The sequence below is a fragment of the Gambusia affinis genome, linkage group LG06 (assembly GCF_019740435.1).
Source record: "Gambusia affinis linkage group LG06, SWU_Gaff_1.0, whole genome shotgun sequence".
NCBI classification, from domain to species: Eukaryota; Metazoa; Chordata; class Actinopteri; order Cyprinodontiformes; family Poeciliidae; genus Gambusia; species Gambusia affinis.
The window spans coordinates 27,829,191-27,844,728 of NC_057873.1; the positions used below are offsets into that span (position 1 = coordinate 27,829,191).

The 15,538-nt window shown below is 37.1% G+C and overlaps 3 protein-coding genes across 3 annotated transcripts; 1 reads left to right on the forward strand and 2 right to left on the reverse strand.

The window, feature by feature from the left end:
* Positions 1-3,683: 3,683 nt before the first annotated feature.
* LOC122832359 (odorant receptor 131-2-like) lies at positions 3,684-4,623 on the reverse strand. Its single transcript, XM_044119014.1, has one exon. The coding sequence runs from the start codon at positions 4,611-4,613 to the stop codon at positions 3,684-3,686; it is 930 nt and encodes a 309-aa protein (XP_043974949.1). The 5' UTR covers positions 4,614-4,623.
* Positions 4,624-7,306: 2,683 nt separating this feature from the next.
* Positions 7,307-8,239, reverse strand: LOC122833097 (odorant receptor 131-2-like). The gene has a single exon (XM_044120399.1). It carries the CDS (start codon positions 8,237-8,239, stop codon positions 7,307-7,309), a length of 933 nt encoding a protein of 310 aa, XP_043976334.1.
* A 4,023-nt stretch (positions 8,240-12,262) lies between these two features.
* On the forward strand, positions 12,263-15,009 carry LOC122832360 (diablo homolog, mitochondrial-like). The gene is made up of 6 exons (XM_044119015.1): positions 12,263-12,373; positions 12,638-12,755; positions 12,829-12,951; positions 14,166-14,276; positions 14,374-14,470; positions 14,692-15,009. Exons 1-6 carry the CDS (start codon positions 12,330-12,332, stop codon positions 14,886-14,888), a joined length of 690 nt encoding a protein of 229 aa, XP_043974950.1. The 5' UTR covers positions 12,263-12,329; the 3' UTR covers positions 14,889-15,009.
* Positions 15,010-15,538: the final 529 nt, after the last annotated feature.

Genomic DNA, 15,538 nt, shown 5'->3' on the forward strand with positions numbered 1-15,538 from the left:
CAAAACTTCCTCCAGCTGAACAAAAACAAAACTGAAGTTATTATTTTTGGACCTAAAGAGGAACGATCTAGAGTCAGTGCACAGCTTCAGTTATTACAACTAAAAATCAGCGATCAGGCCAGAAACCTGGGAGTAGTGATGGACTCTGACCTGAACTTCAGAGCCACATAAAGACAGTCACAAAGTCGGCCTTCTATCACCTGAAGAACATTTCCAGGATTAAAGGACTAATGTCTCAGCCAGATCTAGAGAAACTCATCCATGCGTTTATGTTCAGTCGTATTGATTATTGTAACGGCGTCTTCACAGGTCTGTCCAACAAATCAATCAAACAGCTGCAGCTGATCCAGAATGCTGCTGCTCGTCTTCTCACTAAAACCAGGAAGATAGAGCACATAACACCAGTTTTAAAGTCCCTCCATTGGCTCCCAGTAGCTCAAAGAATAGACTTTAAAATACTGTTGTTAGTTTATAAATCACTGAATGGTTTAGCACCACAATACATTAAAGATCTGCTGTTGTTGTATCAACCTTCCAGAACTCTCAGGTCTTCTGGTTCTGGTCTGCTCTGCGTCCCCAGAACCAGAACCAAACGAGGAGAAGCAGCATTTAGCATCTATGCACCAAAAATCTGGAACAAACTTCCAGAAAACTGTAAAACAGCTGAAACACTGACTTCCTTTAAATCTCAACTAAAAACCCACTTGTTTATAGTTGTATTTGAAACGTAATCAATTGCAAATTTATTGACGGAATCTGACTTGATGTTGTGTTTTTATTGTTGATTCTATGTTGCATTGTATTTTTGTGTTTGATTTGATGTGAAGCACTTTGAAATGCCTTGCTGCTGAAATGTGCTATACAAATAAAGTTTGATTTGATTTTATTTTATTTTAAAAGATGAGCGTTTTTTCTTTTTCTGGTAACAAATTGCCACGAAGTATAAATAAGATTTTTACTTTTGTGTTCAATGTCTGTGTACCATTAATGGCAAAAAAAACCAAAACATTTTCACTTTTCTCCAAAATTCACCAACTTGACAATTCTTAAGTAGAATATGATAACTAGTATTTTAAAAGAGCAGAAGAAATCATGTTTTTTGAACAATAACAATATTTGTTGTTAAGTTGTTGCTAAGAGATCCCAGCGTTTTCTGGTAACCAAGGCCACAATGTAAACATTAGATATTTTAATTTTGCAAAGTTTACCAACTCTAAATTTTATGTCTTAGCATATAAGCAGTATTTAAAATGTACTTAGATTGTATAAACAATAATATTACTTATTAATTTGTTGCTAAGAAATTAGCATTTTTTTTTCTTTTTCTGGTAATAAACTGCCACGAAGTATAAATCAGATTTTTACTTTTATTTTCAGTTTTTGTTTTATAGTATATCTACCATCGATAATAAAAAAAAACAACTAACTTTTCAGTAAAATTCAGCAAACTGACGATTCTTAAGTATTATAATATACGTAATATTTCAAAAGAGCAGAGGAAATCTTATGTTCTTTGAACAATAACAATACTTGTTATTAAGCTGTTGCTAAGAGATGACAATGTTTCTGGTAACCAAGGGCCACAATGTAAACATTACATATTTTAGTTTTTCAAAGTTTATCAACTCTAAATTTGTTGTGTCCATACTGAGGAGCAGTATTTCAAAAGAACTTATATTTTGTAAACAATAATGTACCTTATTAATTTGGTGTTAAAAGATTAGCCTGTTTTTTTTTTTTCTGGTAACAAACTGCCACAAAGTATAAATCAGATTTTTACTTTTGTGTTCAATGTCTGTGTACCATTAATGGCAAAAAAAAAAACATTTTCACTTTTCTCCAAAATTCACCTAAGTGACGATTCTTAAGTATTATAAGATACGTAGTATTTCAAAGTGCAGAGGAAATCTTATGTTTTTTGAACAATAACAATATTTGTTGTTAAGCAGTTGCTAAGAGATGACAGCATTTTCTGGTAACCAAGGGACACAATGTAAACATTACATATTTTAGTTTTTCAAAGTTTACCAACTCTAAATTTGTTGTTTAAGCATTTAAGCAGTATTTCAAAAGAACTTATATTTTATAAACAATAATATTACTTATTAATTTGGTGCTTAGGAATGAGCCATTTTTCTTTTTCTGGTAAAAAACTGTCGCGTCGCATAAATCAGACTTTTACTTTTATGTTCAATTTCTGTTTTATAGTATATCTACCATCAATGATAAAACAACTAAACTAACTTTTCTGTAAAATTCACCAAAGTAACGATTTTTAAGTATTATAATATACGTAGTATTTCAAAAGAGCAGAGAAAATCCTATGTTCTTTGAACAATAACAAATATTGTTGTTAAGCTGTTGCTAAGAGATGATAGCGTTTTCTGGTAACCAAGGGCCACAATGTAAACATTAGATATTTTATTTTTTCAAAGTTTACCAACTCTAAATTTGTTGTGCCCAAACTGATGAGCAGTATTTCAAAAGAACTTATGTTTTATAAACAATAACATAACTTATTAATTTGGTGTTAAAAGATGAACGTTTTTTTCTTTTTCTGGTAACAAACTGTCTCGAAGCATAAATCAGATTTTTACTTTTGTGTTCAATCTCTGTGTACCATTAATGGCAAAAAAAAAAACATTTTTACTTTTCTCCAAAATTCACCAACTTGATAATTCTTAAGTAGAATAAGATGAGTAGTGTTTTAAAAGAGCAGAGGAAATCTTATGTTTTTAGAACAATAACAATATTTGTTGTTTAGCTGTTGCTAAGAGATGACAGCGTTTTCTGGTAACCAAGGCCACAATGTAAACATTACATATTTTAGTTTTTCAAAGTTTACCAACTCTAAATTTGTTGTCTAAGCATATAAGCAGTATTTCAAAACAACTTATGTTTTATAAACAACAATATAACTTACAGTATATTCTTGTTCACCATCCACTAACACAACAACCACAAGACAAACAAACAAATAGAAAACATAACAAAGCACATATCACACCTGCAATCAAACACCCTCACTCTCAGACACACAACTCCACAGGAGTTCACTTTCTGTGCTAGCAGCAACACACATACACAGACTCTGCAATGAGTAGCAACCCAGAGTTTGCTGTTTGCAGTACTCTGCTCAGTTTTTCAAATCATTAACCTTTGGTGCTTCCAAATTGTAGAGATTATCCTTTCTCCATTTAAGTTCTTATAATATGAGGTTCAAGAAGAGTCAGTGAGTTGAATTTATGAATTTCATTTATTGAGACTAAATGCAGTGCTGGTCCATTGTCATGCTTTCCTTAGGGGCTAACACAGCGAAGTACCCTCTAAAAACAGTTTCTGTTTCCTTTTGTGGGCCTCTATCTGAGCTATGCCTTAAAGAGTGTGTCACTTCCATTAACCTTAGCTATGAGCGTGTACACTAAGTTTGTGCATGTGTGCACATATGAGTATGCAAGCAGCTAAAAGATAGAGGAAATCATAGAATTGTTTATACACCAACAAAACCCATTTTGTCTTATAAAAATTCATGGCTAGCCCAAACATAATGATAAAGACTCAGACCAGCTGATTATTTTGCTATACATATAAGCAGAACTACATTCTGGCACCATATTCGAACATGTATTCATTGTGAATCACATTCACATCTGTGTTCAATAAATTTCAGTTTCTTCAGTTTATTAACGTTTAACTGTGTCTATAAATGGACAGCAGAAGACGTAATGCTTCAGAGCAACTAAAAACGCCTGGTCCCTGAGGCCGTAGATAAGAGGACTCAGACACCGAGGAGCAAGATTTAAACAAATGTAATTAAAATATCTAACATTTATATATAACTTAAGATCAATCTGAAGCACAGCATTTTCAATGAAGGGGATCCACAGCGGGATGAGACAGAGAAACAGCTGGAAAGCATGGAGGATCACAGTTCTGAGTCCTTTTCGTGTCGACTCTTTGTTTTCTCCAGAAGCAGCTTTGGCCACTTTCATTATTTGAACATAGGAGAAAGCGATGAGGATACACATGACCAGGAAGTAAAACTGATTGACCGCAGACCTAACATGACCCTGCCACCTGTGCAAAATGAACACTTCTACAGTGCATATTACATATTGTTTAAAGAAGCTCACAGTGACTGAGGAAAAGAAGATTATAAGAACCATAATGGAGGGTATGATGCTGAGGCTGTGAATGATGAGGATTCCCTGCAGGGCTCTGCCTGCAGTGCACAGCTCTGCATGACGCAGTGGCATGCAGACAGCCACATAGCGCTCCAGGCTCATCGCTGTCAGAGTCAGAGGAGTGACAAAATTATACATAGATGACAGGATGTAAAAGAGAAGGCATGACCATGTTTGTAAAGGGACAGAAAAATAGACAAAGAGCAGCAACACATTTGTCGTTATTATATTTATGCAATCAGAAAATAATGCATTGGCAAACAAAATATAGCGCATATTGTTGTAGAATATTTCCTTCATAAGAAATGTTATAATTAGCATTAAGTTAATGCAAAGAAGAACGGCAACAAACACTTGAACAAAAATCACTTGGTCATTGATCGGTCGCCCTGAAGATTTACCAGCATAAAGAGAACTGTTGTTAGTCATTGAAACTTTACATTCAAATACAGAAATACTATTAAAAATAATTTACAAGATGTTCAGATTCCTGAATCAAAATATCCTCAATACTTTGCTTCTGGCCTCATAGTAACCTTTAAACATGGAACTTTGATTAACACAAAAAAACACATTTAAGGTATTTGATGTCAGCTTGTCTTTCATAGAGACCATCTATATATTGCAACACTTTACAACTCTAATGTGGCATGAAAGCTCACTGTGAGCACAAATGCCCTCCTTTGAGCTGTATCTGTGTCTTAAACCTATATCACAATCCAGCAAGCCTATGTTGTCATATTCTGTCATCATGTAAGCCCCGCCCCCTAAGAACAGGAAGTGACCGTTTTTTCTTGGAAAGCTCCATCTATGACCCCCTTAAGCTAATCAAGGTGATTTGTGTCCAAAGACAGATAGCAATTTGTACTCACTTTAAAGCCCAAAGAGTTTTTTCTGGAAGGTGTGGGCGTGGCGGCATGGTGAATTCAGAGGGCACACAGTTGACATGCGTTTGGCCCTAAGTTCCATATATTTCAGCCCAGCTGCAGCAAACTCACTATGATTGATTCTTGTCTACCCCCCAACAGGAATGCAGTCCAATATTTGGTGGGCGGGACCTAAAACCTCCACCGCACTCTCAAGAATTGAAAACAATAATCAGTCCCTGAGACATTGCAGATCAAACGTTATCAAATTCCTTTGGTTAGATCAAAGTACGTGGGCATGGTAAAGATCTTACCATTTGCCATAAAACATCTAGGGGGAATAACTTTCACACATGGGCTCCCAACGGCCTCAGACTTTGTCTGTAATAACCAGCCAGCACTGATCAAATTCACATGGTCAATTGGTGACATCACCACTGCTCTGTCCCCTTTAGAGAGGAAGTCACCTGTTTTCTTACTATTTCACTTCTGTTCACTCTATGATTCATACAGATTTGAACCTGTGTTTAATGACATAGACTAACATGATGTTGAATCATCTCAGCACTACCTGGTGGCTGGACCATGTGTGTGTGGGAGAATATGGCCAATTCTAATCCCTTGCCGTTTGTATATGGTTGGATCTAAATCACACATGTATCATCCAATTTGCACCAAACTGGATGTAAATGACCGTAGTTAATCTCTGAAGATGCCAATAGCATTACATGGGAATCTAGTGCTCACCCCAGTTATTGGAACAGTTATATCTCCATGATACATCATCCAAATTGCACCAGAATTTTGGTGGTCACAAACACATTGGTGTGCACAGCCTAGCGGACGGGTGCAGGCACTGCATGAGAGCGCTGACAACGATGAGCGGGTGATGTGCTGAAGCTCCCATAGTCGTCACGAGGCCAAAGGGGCGCTGAGCTATGAGGGCCTCCAACACTGCTTGTAGCCTTAATTTCATGTTGTCTTTCTATAAATACGTTGTAATCTGTCTGTGTTAAACCCTGTCTCTCTTCTAGAAAAAGCAAGTGAATGAGCTACTGTTTTTAGGGATTTCTGCAGTCAACAACACAAAGCAACTGTCCACTGCCAATTGTATATGAAATATGTAATTACAGCCATTATACTATAAGCTCCAAACACAGACTTACAGCAACACCACAAGAAATAATGTGTATTTGTGTTATTTAAAGTCTCTCAAGTTTGCTGTTTTTTTTACTTATTTTATTTTATGCATAGAACCTGTTCAAGAGTCATTTTGTGTCAGAAGGTTTGATTTGCTTTCTGATTGTGTGTGTGTGTGTGTGTGTGTGTGGGAGGGGGGGGGGGGTGTATGTGGGCTATGGGAAGCACAAGCAGATAGAGAGAATAATGTTCCAATAGGAATAGTAACTGTGGTGGCGTAGGGGATAGTGCGACCCACATTTGGAGGCCCTCAGTCCTCGACGCGGCGGTCGCGGGTTCGATTGCCGGACCCGGCCGAAATTTGCCGTATGTCTTCCCCCCTCTCCTGTCCTGTCGGCCTATTGTCATGTGAGGGACACTAGAGCCCACAAAAGACCCCCTGGCAGGGAAAAAAAAAAGAATAGTAGCTGTGTTGTCATAGTCTCTTTTTTGTGATTATGACAACACAGAAGCAGGTTTGACAAGTGAATTATCACTATGAAAATGAGGTTTCAATGAAACACAGTGATGGTGTTTTTTTTAATGTTTATTATTATTAGGTTTTTTTTCTTTTTGATTTTGATGCATTAGAGAACACAGGAAAGACAACAGTTGAAAATATCTTTAGTGTGACGTTACGTTTGTTTCCCCCAATTAAAAATAACTAAAATGGTTGTGCTTTTTTTTTAACTACTAGATATTGTGTAACCAAAATGTCATGTACATTTCTCTTTCCTATCACGTTTTTAGCAAGTGCTAACATTGGAAAAATAAAATAACTACTCTGTAACATTCATGGTAACCTACAAAAATGTCAGTCAACCTAAAATTTAATTTTGATATGCAACTCAAGTAAACAAAGTTGATGTTTCTTTACTTTGAATGATACAAACATTAAGCATCCACACATAAGGATTCTAAAGACAAAGACAAAATAATATGTCTTAAATTATAACTACTTATTATTGAATTCAAATGCTTCATGTTTCAACAAGTCGGTTGAAATGTTTGAACTTCATTGCATGTTATACATCTTTAAAACATATTTCTTCACAACAGACATTTGCTGTTCCAGGTTCACTGTTTTAACATGTTGGCCTTGAAAGGGCAGCAGAACAGCCAACGTTTCAGCGCAAGTAGAAACGCTTCGTCTCTGAGGCCGTAGATAAGAGGACTCAGGCATCGAGGAGAAAGAATAAACAGAATATAGTTAATGTATCTGATGTATATAAATAAGCTGAAATTACTCTGGAGAACAGCAGCTTCAATGAAGGGGGTCCACAGCTGGATAAGACAGAGAAACAGCTGGAAAGCGTGGAGGATCACAGTTCTGAGTCCTTTTCGTGTCGACTCTTTGTTGTTTCCAGATGCGGCTTTGGCCACTTTTATTATTTGAACATAGGAGAAAGCGATGAGGATACACATGACCAGGAAGTACAACTGACTGACCGCAGACCTAACATGATCCTGCCACCTGTGCAAAATGAAAGCATCCACAGCGCAGATGATGTATTGTGTGAAGAAGTTAAAGGTGACTGAAGAAAGCAGCATTAAAAAAGTCACAATGAAGGGAATAAAGCTGAGGCTGTGAATGATGAGGACGGCCTGCAGGGCTCTGCCTGCAGTGCACAGCTCTGCATGACGCAGTGGCATGCAGACAGCCACATAGCGCTCCAGGCTCATCGCTGTCAGAGTCAGAGGAGTGACAAAATTACACAAAGACGACAGGAGGAAAAAGAAAATACACGACCATGATTGCATAGGAAAGGCAAAATAGCTCAAATTCAGCAACAAATTTGAGATGATTAAATATACACAATCAGAAATTAGTGTGGTGACAAATAAAATGTAGCGCATGTTTGTGTAGAAGATTTCCTTAGTGAAAAAGGTTGCAATCAGCATGGAGTTGATGCAAAGAAAAATACCCACCAGAATCTGTACAATTATCACCTGATCATTAATCTTTCGCATTGAAATTTTACCACCAACAACAGAGGTGTTGTTACTCATTTCAGTGTAAAATACAGAAAAACTCTAGGAATCTCACTTCATTAGTTTAACTCACTCAGATTAGAACAAAGTACATTTGCAGACACTAAATCATTTCTATTATCAGTTCCTTTCCAACTCTAATGTGCCATCTTGGCCCCTGATGAGCATAAATGCTTTCTGCACATTCTTTGTAAACCTTGATATGCACACAGGAACCACGTGGAAACAATGTCGTCATTGCAACACGCCTCTGTCGTTCATCCTCATCACACAATGGCAACCATCATGACAATGTTGAAAACTATTTTCACTAATGCTAAAAATTTGGCTTTTTTCATTGAATTTTGACAATGAAAACGTAACAAAGAGATTCACAGATGATTAGGAAAAATTTATAATTATAATCTATAATCATAGGTGATATTTAAGCATTAATTATCTTTAACATTAAACACTATTAAGATGTTTGAAACACAGATTAACTGTATATCATGTATCATGATTAATCAATTGTTCAAATAATCGTCAACTAATTTAGTAATCAATTAATCGTTAACTTTAGTATACAGACTCTGAAACAGGCTGAAAGACAAACACCGGGAGACCAGATATCAAGCCAAAAATGCACTGAGAATGGATACATCAACATGGAAAAATTGTCTGTCAATACAGTTGGTGGTCATTAAATATTAGAATATCATGCAAATGTTTATTTATGCCAGGAATTCTATTCAAAAAGTGAAACCTGTATGCTATATGCATTCATTACACATGCAGCAAATTGAAAGTGCAGATTTAACACTATCAGAGTTCAAATCTATCAGAGTTTTGGAGTCACAAGAAACCATCTGCAATTGGATCAATGTTAAAATCCTGAAAATGCTCCTCAAATGTTGCCCCAACATTTTATACCAGAAAATAAATACCATTTCTCAAATATACAAAAAAAAAAAAAAAGAAAGAAAGAAAAACATGGAGCTCATTGACAAAATCATAAGGGTGAAATATTACATTTGGTGCATTGTGTAAGAATCTACAAATATTCCAGTTACCATTTATCTAATGTAAAGCTTGCATACATTTGATACGCCAAATCATTTCTATTATCAGTTCATTTCCAACTCTAATGTGGCATCTTGCTCATGATGAGCATAAATGCTCTCTGAACATTTTTAGCCAATTTTATTAGGCTAAAATTGGAAGTTGATGCAAAGAAAAATACCCACCAGAACCTGGAAAATTATCGCACGATCATTAATCTTTTGCATTGAAATTTTACCACCAACAACAGAGGTGTTGTTACTCATTTCAGTGTAAAATACAGAAAAACTCTCAGAACCTCACTTTGTCTGCATTATATATCAAGTATTTCTTTAACTCACTATGCCTTATTTTTGGTTTTGGGACAACGGTGTTGACAGTGGTAGAGATTCATCCCACTATCGCTGGGTTGCTGGTTCGATTTCCACTGCATCGTTCTCTGCAAGACATTTCACCGCCCTTGTCTGCTGGTGGTGGTCAGAGGGCCATGTGCTCCTGTGTTTTTTTTGTTTTTGTTTTTGTTTTGTTTTTGTTTGTTTTTTTTTTTGGGGGGGGGGGTTAAATCTTTTTCATTTTAATCTAAAAAAAAATCATTCTTGATCACTCATCATTCGTGTTTCAATGTAAACACGGCCAGCATGTAGTTTCTAGTTAGACGTTCATTGTTATCAGTTGTTACCAGTTTTGAGTCTTAGCCTTCCGTTCATTCTGTGACCAAGAGGGAGTCCTGACATTAATCTGATGGAGAATCTTTTAATGGAGCTCCAGATTAGGGTGATGGCAAAGAGGCCTTCCAGCCTCAAAGACACAAAGTGCAAATGCTGGTCAGCAGAAGACGGGTGTGATTGTGAAACAGCCAGTAAAGTTTTTATTATTATTATTATTTTTATTGAGAATTGTATTAGCTATTTTTGCCATTCTATATTTTGACAAAATGAAAAATAAAAAAATAATAAATAAAATCTTTTTTTTTTTTTTGTTTCTGCCTTGGATTGACAACCTTAGACCTATTTTGTGTTGATCTGTCTCATAAAATCCCATTCAATTTGGCAAAATGCAGAAAAGTTTAATGGTATGAATACTTTTGCAAGTCACTGTTAAGACAACCAGGAGGTAAACAAAAAACATAAATGTATGTGTTTATCTTTGGCTGAGAATTTAGAGTCTTGTATTGTTGTAAAGACTTTAAGGTGTCATGGGGCAGAGTTACACTCTGAAGATCTTGCTTTGTTTTTCATCCGAAGTTGTTTTTGTCCGTGCGATAACGATGATAATAATTAGCCTGTTGACTGTGCTCCTGTGTGTGTTAATAGGCTCCTCTGAAACTCATTAAAGCGATGTTTAAAGACTATCATTAATTATTCAAAGAACAATCTGTTTACCATCTCCAAACACGAGAAAAACAACCTTGACATGAATGCAAACAAGAACAACTTTGTATTTTAAACAAAACCTTTGAATTATTGGTCATTTGAACTGACTGAACTTAAAAATAAAAGTTAAACGTGTTCAAAATGATCATTTCATTCATTGGTGGACTTTTACAGGCGAATAACAACCATTCTTTTTTTTCCCCAGGTCAGATCAATGTATATATACTTTTTTTATAATTTGATGCACAAGTTTAATTTTAATGTGGATTTTCTCTTATCCACAAAAAGTGGATAAGAGATCAAACATATGCTCTTCAGGTGATATTTGGTTACGTCATGCATGTGTTGACATCAGCCAGTTTACGGAATTATTCTGGTTGAAATATTGATTTATTTTAACTAAGCATTTGACTGTTGGGCTTAGTCCATCATTTACAGCAGGGTTAATTCAGAGTTTTAGGTTTCTGAAAGCTCAATAACAAGTAGATACGGGTTTGGGTTCACTGTTACACTTAAAGGGGCAGTATTGTCAAAAATCACATTCCAAAAGCTCTAAACGTGATTTAGAGCTTTTGCAACTCTAAATGATGTTATAAAGTTACTCCCTTATCAAGACCATACCTGGAGTGTTGCTTTGATTCTTTCATGCCTATTTGAGAAATCCTTTAATCTCCCATGGCAACCATTCATTTTGCAAAATGCCTGCGTGGACCCAGCTCTGCCTTTGAGGACAAAACTCCAACTTAGAGTTACAATTTCCAAGCTTCTGAGCTTCCACTTAACAGAGCAGCTTTTCCCCGTGAACTCCCACTCAACTCCTTAAGACTAGCCAGCAGCAATTAGCAACTGCACCTCTGCTGAGCTCTTCATAGGAGCTACTTGCCAGTGCAAACTCGATATTGATGTAAACAACTCACTGCATCCAGAAACATTTGTCTTGATGAGACAAGCATCTGAAATAAACTCACTTATTCAACACATCCAGTACTTGTTTTGCAAAACAATAAAACGTCCAGATCACAAGTCTAGATCAGTGGCTTGGTATTGCTTTCTATATAAATATTTATTTGGTATATATATGCAATAAACAACAAAAAAATAGCAAACCTATTGAGATCATAAAACAGTAAAAATAATAGAGACAAGGGCATCTTTTTCTTTCCAAAATCCGATCTTGTGAAAAAACTGTCATCAAATTTTTAGCTGAAGCATGTGCAGGTTTCAGACAGCAACTTCTTTAAAATACCTTTAAAAGTTTCTGTTGATTCACAGGTGCTCAGCTTCAGCACTTTTTTTGGAGTTTGTTCCAGTCTTTTGCTGCTGTGTAATGGAAAGATAATCCTCCATATCTGGATTTTAATTTGAGAACAGTGAGCATACTGTTTATGTTCTTATTATTGTACAAATTTCACATTTCAAAGTGCTTGTTTTGCATTCCTAGCTCTTTTAAAACATTTTGATGAGGGGATAGAAATGTGTTAACAGTTATAAAGTTTTATGTATTTTCCTTAAACTGTTTTATATTAATTGTATACTTTGTACACTTATATATATTACAGAGAGGGTTCTGTTACAATTAAGAACCACGGGATGGCGACAATGCACCACCCAACGCTGTAAAAATGATCAGGACGAAGACGGGGCGGAACCTTTGTTCTGCAGTGGAGCAGAACAGTTTATTGTGGCGGACCGGCATGGCCGCGCTCTGGAGGAGATCCCTGTATCTCAGTTTCCTCAGGTTGGTCGCGTTTACCTTTAGATATTGTGACACAATCATTAGCTTGTTATTTAATATATGGCACTAGCTTCGATTTGTTTATTTTTTGACTTCTTTATGGAAATATGAGCGAGTAAACAGCAGTTGTCTGATTGCTCCAATTCTCAAATTTGTTTTGAGATTGTCAGTAGAGCAGCGCTAGCCAAAAGGGAAGTTAAATCAGTGTTTTCCTCTCGCTGTTTACTGGTTTATTTATCTGTATATGACTCCATTTTTTCTGTTCAGAACTTCCTTTCGATACCTGTCCAGGATAAAACCTGCTGTCCGGAAATCCCCCAGATGGACGAGTGTCCTGGCTTCTCTCGCCGTCGGCGGAAGTCTGTGTGCTGTACCTTTTAATCAGGCGAGTCTGACAGCCGAAAACGTGCATATTTGGAGTTTCAGCTGCTGTAAACTCATTGAACCCCCTGCTGCAGGTTGAAAACCTCTCTCACGACTCCCTGGTGAGACGAGCAGCCTCTCTGGTGACAGACAGTTCAAGCACTTTTCTCTCTCAGGCCACTCTGGCTCTGACTGATGCCCTCACAGAGTATGCAAAGGTATGCCTGCGTGTTGTGACTACCATTTCTCCTAACTGTTACAACTGATTGATACTTTACATGTGCTGCTCAAGCTCTTAATGGACCATAACCAAAAGTTAAACTGGAGGTATGTGGTCATTTTAATCTCTACAATACACACTTCTGTTTTATTGCAACACAGCAAGAATAATGGGAATGGGAATTTTCTTTAAAATCTTATGACATCTTTCAATGTCATACAATGTCTTTTTACAAGTATATCTGCTCCTTATAATGAATTGTTTGTTTGAGATTTTCAAAACATTATCTTAGGAGCACGATGTAAATGTTGCACCAAATATTGTTATGGCTTCCCTTTTATCTTTGTGGCAAGTTTTGTTCTTAAAATAAAAAATTTTCTTAAATACATATTTTTTTAAGAACAAAATTATGTATTGTGTTCAGTGAATTATTTTAGTTTATTCAACTAACAGATTGGTATTCTACCAATTCAGCTTTCCAGTGCTTTAAGAACTTCTGATCGTTCACAGAGCTTCTTTAGAAATATGGACTGTGGACGCTGGCACCGGCGTGGGGGACGTCGGTGCTGCGGCTACATGTTTAGCATTGAGATGCTATTTTAGTCTTCAATCTGTTCGCTGATAAGCTAACTCAAGATTAGCACAACTTGAAAAACAATAGACTTTTCCAGCGTCCCATCAGATCCTTTTTTTTAGAAGCAAAAATGAAAACTTAGTCGGCCAAGAGAAGCGGCTCGTCGTCCATTACCGTTGTTTTTTTCAGTTCTCTTGTGTGCCAGATGTACCGGCGTACCAGAAACACAATACAAAGAAAATGCGATAAATTGTGTAAACGTTTTTGATACGTTCAAATCAGTGTAATTCAATTATTGAAATTAACGTGCTAAATTTTTGGCCTGACAAAAAAAAAGTCAAACGACAGATATAATTACCAAAAAAAATTTTCATATGTACATAAATAAATAAAATCACAAAGCTTTGATTTATTATATTTTCTAATTAAATCAAATAGCTCATTTATGTTATCTACACTAATAATGCTTCTCTTGCTTGTAATAACACATTAAGTGTTCACCAACTAACAACTTACAAGGTCTCTAAAGAAATCCCTTCATGTTTCAGAAAATCCTGCAGGTTTTAAAAATGTCTCTATAATTGTGTCTTTGCTTTTGAGTGTAAACAGAGAAGATCTTTCCCCTTGCCTCCACACAGGCTGTGCACACACTCATCGCCCTGCAAAGGCAATATTTAGCTTCCCTGGAGAAACTGAGTCCAGCAGAAGAAGATACCATCTGGCAGGTGATCATTAGCCAGCGTGCACAGGTCAGTCTCTGGTTCCACTGTTTTTGGTCCATCCCAACTAAAAACCTTAAATCAACGCAGGCGGTTGCAAATTTCTTCTTGCATCTTTTTGTGGCAGGTTGCCCACAGACAAGACGAACAGAAGCGCTTCGAACTGACCTGGGTCACCGCCGTCAGGCTGTGCGAGGCGGCGGCTGAGGCTGCGTACATATCAGGTGTGCGACTCGAAGTGTTTTCGCCCGTTCTGCTTCGTCCTCCGTCGCTCCGGACGGTGGACGGATCGTTTGCCGTCACTCTGTAGGTCCTTTGGGCGAAAAGACAAAAGGAGATGACGGACGAGATGGGCCCGGCTAACGACCCGCCTTTCAAGTCTGAACTCGATGCATTTGACGTCTGTTTGAGCGTTTTGTGTGTTTGTGTGTGTTTGTGTTCTCAGGAGCCGAGAACGCGTCCATCACGGTCAGGACAAACATTCAGCTGGCCCAGTACCAGGTAGAGGAGGCCCAGAAAGTCTCACGGGACGCAGAAAAGAAGCTGGCAGAGACGAAAGTCATGGAGGTGGAGAGGATGACGCAACACGAGGGGAGTAACGAGGAAGAGGAGACACCCGAGGCCTACCTGAGAGAGGACTGAAACACACAAACATCAGATCGTTTTACCTAATCTGTACCGACTTCTGCTTCTTTCTTTTTCTGTCGCGTGAGATGACGAAAGTTAATTGTACCAAAATTAAAAATAAAGCATGAATATATTGTTTCTTTTTCTTTTTAGAAGTCAGACTACATAAGAATTGTCTCATGCACTACAGAAGACTGAACCCCACTGAAAACATCCTGGTTGTCCCACCAAATATTGATTTCTCAACTCTAACTGAGTTCAAATATCAGTTTTCTTGTTTCTAAGTGAATATGAACTTTCTCCGTTTCTATAAATAAATGCCACATTTTTGCTCAGAACTTTGGAAACATGTTGTCAGCAGTTTGTAGAATAAAACAACAATGTTCATTTTACTCAAAAATACACCTATTAAAAAGTCAAATCAGGGAAACTGATCATATTAAGTGTCCTCTTCATTTTTTTCCCAGTGCTCTTTACAAGAAATTGAAATTGAGTCTCCGTCTCTTTAAGAAGCGCCTGCTCTTCCCTACACTCCAACTTCAGCACCCTGTTCCAACAACGCTTCTCCTTTTTGCCGTTTCCACGGTTGCCATGGTTTTATGATGCACATCAGAAGGCTCCAGCCGGCAGGATGATGCAGCTGCTCAACGCCGTCGTATCGAAGC

Excerpts from the sequence above, each read along its gene's own strand:
- LOC122832359 (XM_044119014.1), bottom strand. The coding sequence starts at position 4,613 with ATGACTAACAACAGTTCTCTTTATGCTGGTAAATCTTCAGGGCGACCG.
- LOC122832360 (XM_044119015.1), top strand. The coding sequence starts at position 12,330 with ATGGCCGCGCTCTGGAGGAGATCCCTGTATCTCAGTTTCCTCAG. Across the intron at positions 12,756-12,828 it reads GTGCTGTACCTTTTAATCAG|GTTGAAAACCTCTCTCACGA; the intron begins GCGAGTCTGACA and ends CCCCTGCTGCAG. Across the intron at positions 12,952-14,165 it reads CCCTCACAGAGTATGCAAAG|GCTGTGCACACACTCATCGC; the intron begins GTATGCCTGCGT and ends GCCTCCACACAG.
- LOC122833097 (XM_044120399.1), bottom strand. The coding sequence starts at position 8,239 with ATGAGTAACAACACCTCTGTTGTTGGTGGTAAAATTTCAATGCGAAAG.